The sequence below is a fragment of the Hypomesus transpacificus genome, chromosome 26 (genome assembly GCF_021917145.1).
Source record: "Hypomesus transpacificus isolate Combined female chromosome 26, fHypTra1, whole genome shotgun sequence".
Classification (NCBI taxonomy): domain Eukaryota; kingdom Metazoa; phylum Chordata; class Actinopteri; order Osmeriformes; family Osmeridae; genus Hypomesus; species Hypomesus transpacificus.
The window spans coordinates 3,195,410-3,207,180 of record NC_061085.1 but is presented as its reverse complement, the minus strand read 5'-3'; the positions used below and the strand labels follow the sequence as shown (position 1 = coordinate 3,207,180).

Here is an 11,771-nt window from a genome sequence, read left to right as displayed (position 1 = left end):
TGTTTGTGAAGTTGTAGAGTTGTACATTCTTGTCAATTGTAAAATAGTAAGGCTGGTTGTCACCCTGCCCCCACCTCGCAAATAAATGTTTGGTGAACAAAATCCATTGTACTACAGTGCAATAATAAACAACAATAGACTCAATCAAGTCTTAAAACATTGTCTCGATTACAATAATGTCAAAATGGACTACCTAGTACAGCTACATACCAAAGCAATGAATCTGGTGAAGAAGTAAGCCCATCCCTTTTGGCGTGCCTGTCACTTAAACGTGTTTCACCTGATCATGATTCACCTCAAATCTGCTAATAATGTGGTTTGGATTACCTGCCACTCATCAGGTGGTGTTCTACATGCCTCATTCCATGACATGGGCAGGTCATTGCGTGTATGCTACTGTGTATAATGGCAACATGCAAGGATATACGTATGAATCAAAATCTGTGTCCCCTTGAATCTAAGTACTTAGGAATGTAATATATTATTGTAAAACAGTAAGACTGGCCTTTGTCATCCTTCTGTAGTGGTGTGAGAGATGACCGGATAACAATCAGACACTATCTATCGATACCTGATTTCTCCACATTCTCACAACACTTAATTCGAAACCCTTCGGCTTTGTAAACAGCAACCAAAACAAAGCTTGCCCTAGGCTGAAAGACACAAGAGCCACCTGGGTTCAGGAACTGGGATAATTGCACAATTATTATGTAAGTTACGTAAGTAAAACACAAAATATAAGTGAAACTTTATCTCATTATCAGAATATGTTTAGTAAAAGTATTAAAACACGTAAATAAAGGTGTAACACATTTTGATACTTGACATTTGGATTTTAGACTGTTTCATGGTTGGGTATGTACAGTGCCCTCCAAAAGTATTGGAACAGTGAGGCGAATTCCTTTATTTTTGCTGTAGACTGAAAACATTTGGGCTTGACATCAAATAATGAACGTGAGACCAGAGATCAACGTTTCAGCTTTTATTTCCAGGTATTTACATCAGGATCTGATGCACAACTAAGAAAATATCACATTTTGTTTGAATCCACCCATTTGTCATGTGATCAAAAGTATTGGAACAGATATACTTAAAACATATTTAAGTGAATAAGACTTAATATTTAGTTGCAAATCCTTTGCTTTCAATAACTGCAGCAAGTCTGTGACCCATTGACGTCACCAAACTTTTGCATTCTTCCTTTTTGATGCTTTCCCAGGCTTTCACTGCAGCCTCTTTCAGTTGTTGTTTGTTTTGTGGGGTTCCTCCCTTCAGTCTCCTCTTAAGCAGGTAAAATGCATGCTCTATAGGGTTTAAGTCTGGAGATTGACTTGGCCAGTCTAATACCTTCCATTTCTTGCCCCTGATGAACTCCTTTGTTGTTTTGGCAGTGTGTTTTGGGTCGTTATCTTGCTGCATGATGAAGGCTCTGCCAATCAGTTTGGTTGCATCTTTCCTTAAATTGGCAGACAAAATGTTTCTGTAGACTTCCGAGTTCATTTTGCTGCTGCCATCATGTGTTACATCCTCAATGAAGATTAATGAGCCCGTCCCAGAAGAAGCCATGCAAGCCCAAGCCATGACATTACCTCCACCGTGTTTCACAGATGAGCTTGTGTGTTTGGGATCATGAGCAGTTCCTTTCTTTCTCCAAACTTTAGCCTTTCCATCACTTTGGTAAAAGTTAATCTTTGTCTCATCAGTCCATAAAACTTTGTCCCAGAATTTTTGAGGTTCATCTCTGTACTTTTTGGCAAATTCCAGCCTGGCCTTCCTATTCTTCTTGCTAATGAGTGGTTTGCATCTTCTGGTGTAGCCCTTGTACTTTTGTTCATGAAGTCTTCTGCGAACAGTAGATAGTGATACCTTCACTCCTGCCATCTGGGGGTTGTTGCTGATCTCACTAACAGTTGTTTTAGGGTCTTTCTTTACAGCTCTTACAATGTTTCTGTCATCAACTGCTGATGTTTTCCTTGGTCTACCTGTTCGACGTCTGTTACTTAGTACACCAGTAGTTTTCTTCTTCTTCAGGACATTCCAAATGGTTGTACTGGCTATGGCCAATGTTTCTGCAATGGCTCTGATTGATTTTCCATCTTCTCTAAGACTCACAATTGCTTGTTTTTCACCCAAAGACAGCGCTCTGGTTTTCATGTTGTTTTCACCTCTGAATACAGTCTGCATAGACAAAACCTATCTTACCCAATCTGAACCTGAGTGTAGACATTCAGTGGTATTTATTGATTGAATAATGTATGTAATAGGACACACCTGGGCAACAAAACACACCTGTCAGTCACATGTTCCAATACTTTTGCTCACGTGACAAATGGGTGGGTTCGAACAAAAAGGTGATATTTTCTAATTTGTGCATCAGATCCTGATGTAAATACCTGGAAATAAAAGCTGAAACGTTGATCTCTGGTTTCACATTCATCGTTTGATGTCAAGCCCAAATGTTTTCAGTCTACAGCAAAAATAAAGGAATTGGACTCACTGTTCCAATACTTTTGGAGGGCACTGTATTTTAAAGACCTCATCAAAAGACATTATGGACACTGTTTATATTATTTTCTTCATTGAATCTTCATGGTATCTTACTTATTTTTGTTCATCACTGTGTCCTAAGACATCAAAAGCACACAAAAAAACATCATTGATACTCTTTGGTTAATTGTCAATTACTTTTATGTATCTGACAGGTACAATGCTGAACGGTGTGTTCTTTGTTCAAGTCAATACGCCCTTGAGTAAAGTACACTGAAAAAAAATATGGCATTGATTCAACAAGTACTTTGTACTACTGCCCTGAACATTCCAAAATAAATGGGTGGTAGTTACATAACCCATAGCCATGTACCTCTGCTGGGTTTGAATGCACACTTTTAATCAAAACTTTTTTATTTTAAAATAAACTTAATCCAAGTTGGATTTATTATCTACAGAAATCGTTTTATATAATAAATACGGTGATCAGGCCAGGATCAGAGAAATATCAATTACAATTAATCAATTGATTAATTGATTAGTTAGCATTGATTAATGCTAACTACAACCCTTGTACGATTTTTTTTTTTTTAAACAAGAACAAAAACATAAATATTATGAATGCCATATACTATCATTACGGTGTTTACGATCTCCATCAGAGAATGGTGAACAAACTGAAGATCCTTTCGAAAGTATAGGATAGAATATTTCAGGAACTGTATATTTAACAGACTCGTTATATTTAACGAGTCTGTGGAGGAAAATGGGATTTCCTGTGTACTTGTGTTATTCACAAATCAATATAACTAGTCATTGAATACTAGTGATTCCGTTCTCATGTCATGTGAGTTTGCTAATTAATAAGAGTAGATTGTTTATATTTGTCAGGTTGAATAGATGTTCAAGGTCTGGAGAAACCTCTGACAAGAACTCATCACCAGCTGCATCACAAACACTGCACTATCTATAATTCCCCAAATCTGTGTGTGTCACCGACATCATCGCAGGGACTGTGCCCTATTCATCATCCATCTATGTGTGTGTGTGTGTGTGTATGTGTAAAGGGCTAAAACCCGTCCTCAAGTGGGGTACGCTCCCTGAACGGAGCAGGTGTTTCGGAGGGGGAAATGTTATATTATGTATTGTATTGTGTTTTAAACCTGTGATTAAATAAAAAATTTCTTAAATGTACACTAAGCTCTCGGTTGTCAGCTTCACGCATTGATAAGTAACCTTGTTACATTAGCCACCGTTTTTATCACAAGCATTGTGCACAGGCATCTATTGTTCAAGTAGTCTGTATTTGTGTTTCACTTAATCACAGTGCATCACAGGCATTATGCACTAATGTAAATAAATCATCAAGTGTGTAAAAAGTATTTAACCTACCGTCTCTACATAAACCATGGTAAAACAATATTTAGTCAGGGAGGCCCCAGATTTGTTATTTAACATACAAAAGGAATGTGGTTGCTACCAACAAAAGTTAAACTCACGCAGTGTCACTACACAGAAAATAATACCAAGATTACATTGGAAGGTGTGCTACAGGGTGTATTCACAAGACAACAGATACAGGCGTTTCCCACAGTACATTACAAGCTACATGCCAAAGCAACAATCAGGGCAAATAAGTAGGCCCATTCTTTGTGTATGTGCGGTCGAAGTTTTTTTGAGAACGAATATTAAACTTGTTAAATGTCCTTCAAACTCATATGTATTTAACAACACAACCATTACACTAACATAACCATCATTGACACACAAACATCAGACAATAACACAAAGCCATCTGGCCATGAATCAGATAGGATCAGAAGCATTGCACGCCAAAACAACGTCTCACAAATTCTGATGCCCAACTGTCTTCAATATGCATCTTAAATACCCAAATAGGTCAAAAGTAATTATCTGTTATATCATTGAACAACTGGCCCTGCTCACTTATTGGCCACAAGGGAAGTAAAACAATGTCTCCGCTCTTATGACCAGTTAAAGTAATAAGAGCGCCTCACTGCTTGTAACTTCAAATCCTTCCAGTTTCTCAAAAGGTGCGTGTCCACTACAGCGGAGCGGGCAGCGTGAGAAGGGTTCAATTGCAGCGCTCCCTCCTCAGGCCCCTCTAAACCGGAACTCTCTCCTCAGCTCCTCTTTTCAGGTGTATTAGAGGTATTACCGTCACCGCTAGTCAGAGAATGTAAGATTAAAGTAGCTGGCTAGAACCACAATATATTGTCTGGAGCACTCTGTAGAAGCAGTTTGGTCCCCACATGCACAAATCCGAACAGGGAAGCCTTGCTCAGCCTGTGGCTTTCTCCGCCGAATTGATTGCTGCGGTCCAGCAACCGCTGGATATCCTGATGAGAAGGTGGCATCTCTCCACAATCACTCGGTTAGAGAAATACTCCTTTGGGTTGCATTGCTGTCTGATCATGTAATTTATGGCCACCAAATGATTGCAAAACCTGCACCAACGGTTGTGATGGTTTAAGGTTGCAGTATGTTCTGCTGGAGGTCATGATTTCACTGATGTATTGTGCAAATTAGAGTAGTTCAGTAATTGCAAGTTTTGTAATACCAGGTGTAACCACTTTAGCCCAATCATTGTTTCTCTTAATTTCTAATTCCTTTCAAAGCTTACTACGAGGAAAGAACTGAGAGCGGTTCCTCAATAGGTGACTGAAAAATAACGTTACATTTGGGAACATTGGAGTTGGGAACATAGGACCCTGGGGACATAGATAAGTTTTCCCCTCATTGACAATCCAGATTTCTATGAGCAAATGCAAAATATTCTTGTCTTCCCTGATGACAAAGATAGCCATCGCGGGGTGCTGTAGACCCTGTTTGGCCTTATTCTGCTGAAACCTGAAATAAACCAATTATCAATTTTGGAAAACTCCTGGGATTTAATTTGTGCCATTCTCATCATTACCAATGTTGTACGGTGGACCTCACAACTCATTTCCAGTAACATTGAGTTAATGTTTCCTTTAGTATTTGAAAATACATTCTCTTTTGGTTTTGATATCCTGATCCTGCATAAATAATGTCAAAACATTTACTATTTAAATCGCACTTTCACATTTGCTCGCATGAGAGGAAGACACTCCAAGGGACATCTAAATTGAATAATTTTTATTACTGGCATTCATTTTGTTTATGGCTGGCATTCAGCTCAACCTGATGGTGAACTCACACCGCTCTCCCACACTCATTCCCACCCTGGGCTTTGCATGTGGGACAGCTCTTTTTACAACAAAGACTTACTTACATTCCTTCCTCTCCTTTCAACTTCCTTGGCAGTCATTATTGGCCTTCATTTTTGAGGGTCATCAAGAAGATTATAATAAAATGATAATAAATGTTTTAAGGTATCACTAACTTCACTTTACATTGTAATCTACCATCAACCAATTAGTGCACTCAGGTGGCAGTAAATTATATTCAACCATGAGATAGAACACCCACAAATGTCTTTTCTTGCACCTGCTGGATGTTTGTGATCTTCAATCCAGGGGCTCCTACATTTACATTTATTCATTTAGCAGACACTCTTATCCAGAGTGACTTACAGTAAGTACAGGGACGTTCCTCACCGAGGCAAGTAGGGTGAAGGGCCTTGCCCAAGGACACAATGTAATTGCATGGCTGGGAATCGAACCGGCAACCTTCTGATTAATAGCCCGATACCGCTCAGCCATCTGACCTCATATCTGACCTCTTATCACTTGATCTGGCTCCTCCCCTACTTCTGATTATTTTAAGCAGGTGATTGGAAGAATTGTGTAACTGGCAATAAATCTTGCTTGCAGTGGAACTGTTGTCCAAAGAAATTGAAATTGAAATATCCCACCTTTGGTAAATGCAAGAATCTATAACCCTGTTCTGGGAGAGCTACATACCAGCAGGTGTTTGCTCCAACACTAATCGAACAAACCTGATTCTTATAATTAACTGGTTGAGCAGGTCGAACTACCATGTTGAATCACAGTCAAATAAGTGTGGTTAGAGCACAAAACAACAGGCAGGTAGCTCTCCAGAAACAAGTTTGGAGACCCCTGGTTTAATGCATGAAGTCTGAAACTGAAGAAGAAACCTTTATTTGTCATGAGATTGTACAAACGAGTGCAGGGAGCGACGACACCAACACAAAAACCTGGTCGAGTGACCACCATTGCCATTTTTTCCCGTATTTTCCCATCCTGTTTGTCCTTTCTCCGAGTGCAGCCAGGAGCAGTGATCAGCTATATATAGGTTTAAAGGGGCCAAGTGCTCACCTCATGCATATGGGCTGAAGAGTAATCTGTTCTGCATGTTTTAGTTTTTTGCTGAGGAAACCCTTGTGAGCACAAAAACATGCAAACTCCACACAGAAAAGCCCGAGAGCTAGCCCACCTCAGTACCGAACAGTTCCCCTCTAGTGAATTTAACACAGGACCTTCTTGCACCATGCCACTACAAACTGCTTGTTCTCCCAAAACCAACTGTAGCATCATGTTTTCATATAGTGTGGTTTACCTATATAACAGTTGTATCTTGCTGGTGTCAAATTATGTTGCACAACAATAAATTGTCTTACAACAAACTTCTCAACTAATTATATGCCAAGTTACTCCTTGTCAAATATGCAAATAGTATTAATATTATATAAATATCATGATCTGATGTGTGTCAAGGTTACCCAACATTATTAATTCCCCATAATTGGTTCATTAATTTAAGAAACGTCACCATTGTGTTTAGTAGATGTGTTTGTCTGAACTTGTCACTTGTTCAACTTCACAGTGTCATTATAATCAAACACTGCAGAGTTCTCATGGCATTCTGAGAATCCATTTACAACCTGATCTACTGCATTAGTGAAGCATACTGTCAGATTCTATAAATTACTGTTGCCACACCCAAACTATACCTTGCCCTTCTCCCTTCTGTCACTGTCACTCCTCACTTGACTGGGGAAAAGACAGGTAAGAAGATTTAATCTCTCTAACTTTCTCTGAAACTCTGTCTCTGGATGAGTGTGTGTGTGTGTGTGTGTTTGTGTGTGTGTGTGTGTGTGTGAATCTGCAAATATATTGAACCAATAGTATTTCACTTCTTGTGTTCAATAGTGGCAAATCCAAATAGAAAATCCAAAGTGCATTGAGAAAGTGAGAAAAAAAATTATACAAGTTCATCTAATTCATATTGTTAATGAACAATGCAACATTCCATGTAATGGAATTTTCATTTATTATTGAGATTTGTTTACTGTTGTAAATGCTACTTTTAGGGTCTTATGTCAAATCTGATTACACTGTGTGCTTGGATTATAAAATATTAGCATGTTTTCATTATCACTAATAAGTCTTGATTTTACAATCTTTATCATATTTGACAATGACAAATGTTTGATTGACATTTTTATTTTCAAATTCCAAAGGGATGCATATGTGGAGTTGAAGGATTTACCAAACTTACAATGGAAGGCCCCCACACTTTAGTATGGGTTGTACTTCTCTCAAGTGTCTGGATCTGTAAGTTTGATCATTTAAACTAAATCTAATCCAAACAGAATGCAGTTTTGTACAATTTCTAAGTGATATTGAGGCATTGTCTGTCTTTTGAGGAGATAATTAATCAATAGGGAGAATCACTCCATGCTACACATACCAGAAAAACTGACTGCCATGATGTATTGGTCGCCAACTTGAAGTTGAAAATATTCACAGTAGGGGTGAAAATTCCCTACACAGGGAATACATGGTAGTTTAAAATCTTTTTTTTGTTGACACAAAGCATTTAAAAAATAAAAAGCAAATTTAGTTGCACGTTTACTAATGAAAGCAAGCAGCACTGAGCCATGGTCCAAGCCCAACAGAGACCTGGGGGGCATTCCAGACAGCGGGTTTAGTGAAAACCCTGAGTTGGGTAACCCTGAAATGAGGCAAATTCTGGGTTTTCCGTTCCAGAAAGAGAGGTAGCGCAAACTGTGGATCAGTGTCCACGGTAACTGACTCTGTGAACCTAACCTGCTTGCTAGCAGGTTTTCCATAACAAACTCTGCATTTCTACCTATCCCCTCCCAATTCTTGAGCCTGAGACAGTTGGCAGACATGTGTCCTTTGCTGGTTCAGCTGACCTATCTTGAAAAAAATGTAATTCCATTAGCTTTATGTCGGGAGAGGATTATAAGACCACGATTAGATGTGCTTTAATTCCCTAAGTTAACGTTAATGTTTTCCATCACACAATTTATTTTGGCAACATTCTCACCCCTTACATTACTAATGTTACATACCATGGACATGCACTCAGAACCAACCAAATGCTTTTTGGCACAAAAAATGAAGACAAATCATTGAAATGTAATTTGGTCTTCTTCATTGCCTACAAATAGAAATCCAACAATGATTATTTATATACGCTATTGTTCCTACAATTAACAGTGTTCACCTGTGACCTTACACCCTCCTGTAACTGGTGTTCCTGGTGCATACACAAGATAGTTCAATTGCACACAACCTAGTTCTAAGCTAATTGGAGAGGGGGAACCCCAGGGTGCATTAAAAAGCGTAATAACTGTGGGGACAAAATATATACTGAACTTCTCAGTCTTGTAGTGCAGCAACATAAGTCGCTTGCCACAATCTTGTGGCATTCTTGCCACATCCACTTACCCCAGGAGTTTATATCTACCACTAAATCCTATCAAAATGTAGATACATAGATAGCTAGCTTAGGTAATAATGTACAATAATGAAGTGATTTGTAAAGTTTGCGCAAAGAATATATATTATCTACACAGTGAGATGTTTTAATCTTATTTAGAAATGTATCTTCCTAAAAAATCGTGATTTTATAATCTGTTTCAAATCTTTTACCAGGTTGCATATCATCTTTGACATCTTTAGACGTGAGTTATTGCATTTAATGTAATAACATTTAGGATATAATAAACTACATTTCATTTTTTATCAGCCAAGTTGCTTTTTGTATGTGGTTTTATTTGTACATAATGCATGTGTCAATCTACAACTGTTTTTTAGGGTAATGTTACACTTGGTAAGTATTTTTTTAAATATTTACTTTAAAATATTTGAAAGTAAAACATTGCACAAAATGTTTATGTATTATAATTTTTTAAGTATCTTTCATCATGGAATAGTACGGCTATGGATGTTAGAATACAGAATATAAAAACTATTATAATGACAATGCAGCTATAATTACTGTTTCCATCACCTGTAATGAATAACTCTTTTATTAATAGGACCGGGTGGATTTGCGACAGGGAACAGGTTAGTTCAAGGAATTCATAACACAGTTATCAAATTGTAAGATGTTCGTCTACAAAGTAGAAATAACCCAGTCTTAAAACCAACTGGCACATCAGTTTGCAGTAAAAGGATTTTACTTCATTGATGATTTTGCATTTCTTTCGATTATATCAATCTATTTTACTGATTTGAAATCATATTTGTTGATTATTTTTGTCTTTTTTGCATTTGATTAGATTTTATGACTCAAAAGTACTGTAGATACATGAATTGGTCTAGAAATGTGATCAATAAATAACTTTGTTCTTCTGAAAAAAGAAATGAAACCAACGACACACAAAAGACCTGCAACCAAACTAAGCTAAATGATGTCAGTTTCAAGGTATGTCTCCTCCTGGAAAGCTAAATGACAGGCATCAGCCACCTTTTCCCCAGGGTTTGTTACTAATGATGCCATTTTGTTTCAAACTATCATAATATTTTTGTGTAGATTTCTAGGGCAGTGGACACCTTAACAGGCCTGCTGTCCTGTGTGGGAGATGAAAACAAAAACCTAGAAGAGAAATTCAAAATACTGGCACCAGACCTCAGACAGATTGTGGAATCAGCCTTAAACGTCTTTCTGTATATGGTAAAAAATCTTAATACAAACTCCTTGCAAAGTTTCAGCACTGATAAGAATGTCATGCAAGTAAAAAGTACATATATGTTTTATCTGTATCAGTTTGATTGTACTGAATGGTGTCCATTGCATCATTCATCTCACCTTTCGAAAGAGAGCGTATGTGATGATTACAATTGTCTTTCAAGCATAAGTTTGATGATGTAGTCATGGAAACACTCAATAAAAATGCCTTGCACACCTTTCATTTTATGAAAAACAAAAAAGTTGTGTGTGGCAGCCAAGGGGTGAAGTCTGGAGCGAACAGCAGAACACTACTCAAAAGCATGGTTTGTTGGAGGAAATAGCAGGAGTTTATTAAAATAAACGACCAACAAAACACAAAAAGAAATTCGATTCTTCCTCGATCGAGGTAACGGTCCAAACTGGTCTGTCTGGACCCCCTCCACACACAGTAGGAGTTGGCTAGATTACAGCTGTATATACTATGTGTTGGCGTCCAGTTCCTACACTTTTATGGTGTGGCCATTCTCCGTTCCACTCATGAGCCGCACAGGTGCAGCTCGTTGTCTCCTGTGGGGGCGGCACCCTGACATACCTGCCCCTGATCACCTGACCCCAAGCCTGCCGGTGCCGCTGCCCGAGTTGCTGATCAAAGTGCCTGTGGTGTCTACTGGGAGGCTGTCCATGGTGCTGCGCCCCTGGGTTGCCACAGTAGAAACTGTGTTCAGAATGTGTATTTGGATTAGAACAAACGCAAAATAAACATTTAATTTTTTGTTTTAGGGTACCAATAAATCCAGGTCTGATGTCCTGGATGTATTTGGAGTTTTTGACAGCCTCGATGATGACATCCAAAATATACAGTTTGTCCGACTGTGGTTCCGTATTGAACTGGCTCCTCTTTTACCCTACATTACTAAAGACTTCTTGAAACAGTTGAGCACAAGAAACTTCAGCTGCAGCTCCTACCAAGAATTGTAAGTTGACATACATAATAAACAATATGACTTGATAGGAATACAAATCCTAATCTAAAAGGACATACATGTAAATAAATCTTTAAGGGTAAAGGAACTAAGTGACAACTTGGGATCAATCAATGAAGAACAGAAGCAATTAATCTACTCCCACTTCATTCAATTATTCCTATCAAGTCAAAATTCATCAGGTGAGCATTTAAACATATTCTTCTCTATTCTTTCTGCTTTAACACATTTGTCCAGAGTTAACTAAATTAAAACCCAAACTCATAAATAGACTCAAAACAAAAAATGCATGACACAATATCAATCAAGAAGACATTAATTTGCATGTAATAATCCTTAAAAAACTATTCAGAATGTATTAATGATTTGATATATTTAGCATGAATATATTTGGATATATTCTATTCA

At 37.9% G+C, this 11,771-nt stretch overlaps 1 protein-coding gene across 1 annotated transcript in view; it reads left to right on the top strand.

The window, feature by feature from the left end:
- Positions 1–7,440: 7,440 nt before the first annotated feature.
- LOC124487258 overlaps positions 7,441–11,771 on the top strand; it is a 40,102-nt gene continuing 35,771 nt past the window's right edge. Inside the window, exons 1-9 of the mRNA XM_047049443.1 lie at positions 7,441–7,460; positions 7,916–8,009; positions 9,360–9,388; positions 9,522–9,537; positions 9,746–9,773; positions 10,071–10,134; positions 10,243–10,383; positions 11,161–11,354; positions 11,442–11,545. Coding sequence (XP_046905399.1) covers positions 7,955–8,009; positions 9,360–9,388; positions 9,522–9,537; positions 9,746–9,773; positions 10,071–10,134; positions 10,243–10,383; positions 11,161–11,354; positions 11,442–11,545 — 631 coding nt within the window. The 5' untranslated portion in view covers positions 7,441–7,460; positions 7,916–7,954. The remainder of the gene's footprint in view (positions 7,461–7,915; positions 8,010–9,359; positions 9,389–9,521; positions 9,538–9,745; positions 9,774–10,070; positions 10,135–10,242; positions 10,384–11,160; positions 11,355–11,441; positions 11,546–11,771) is intronic.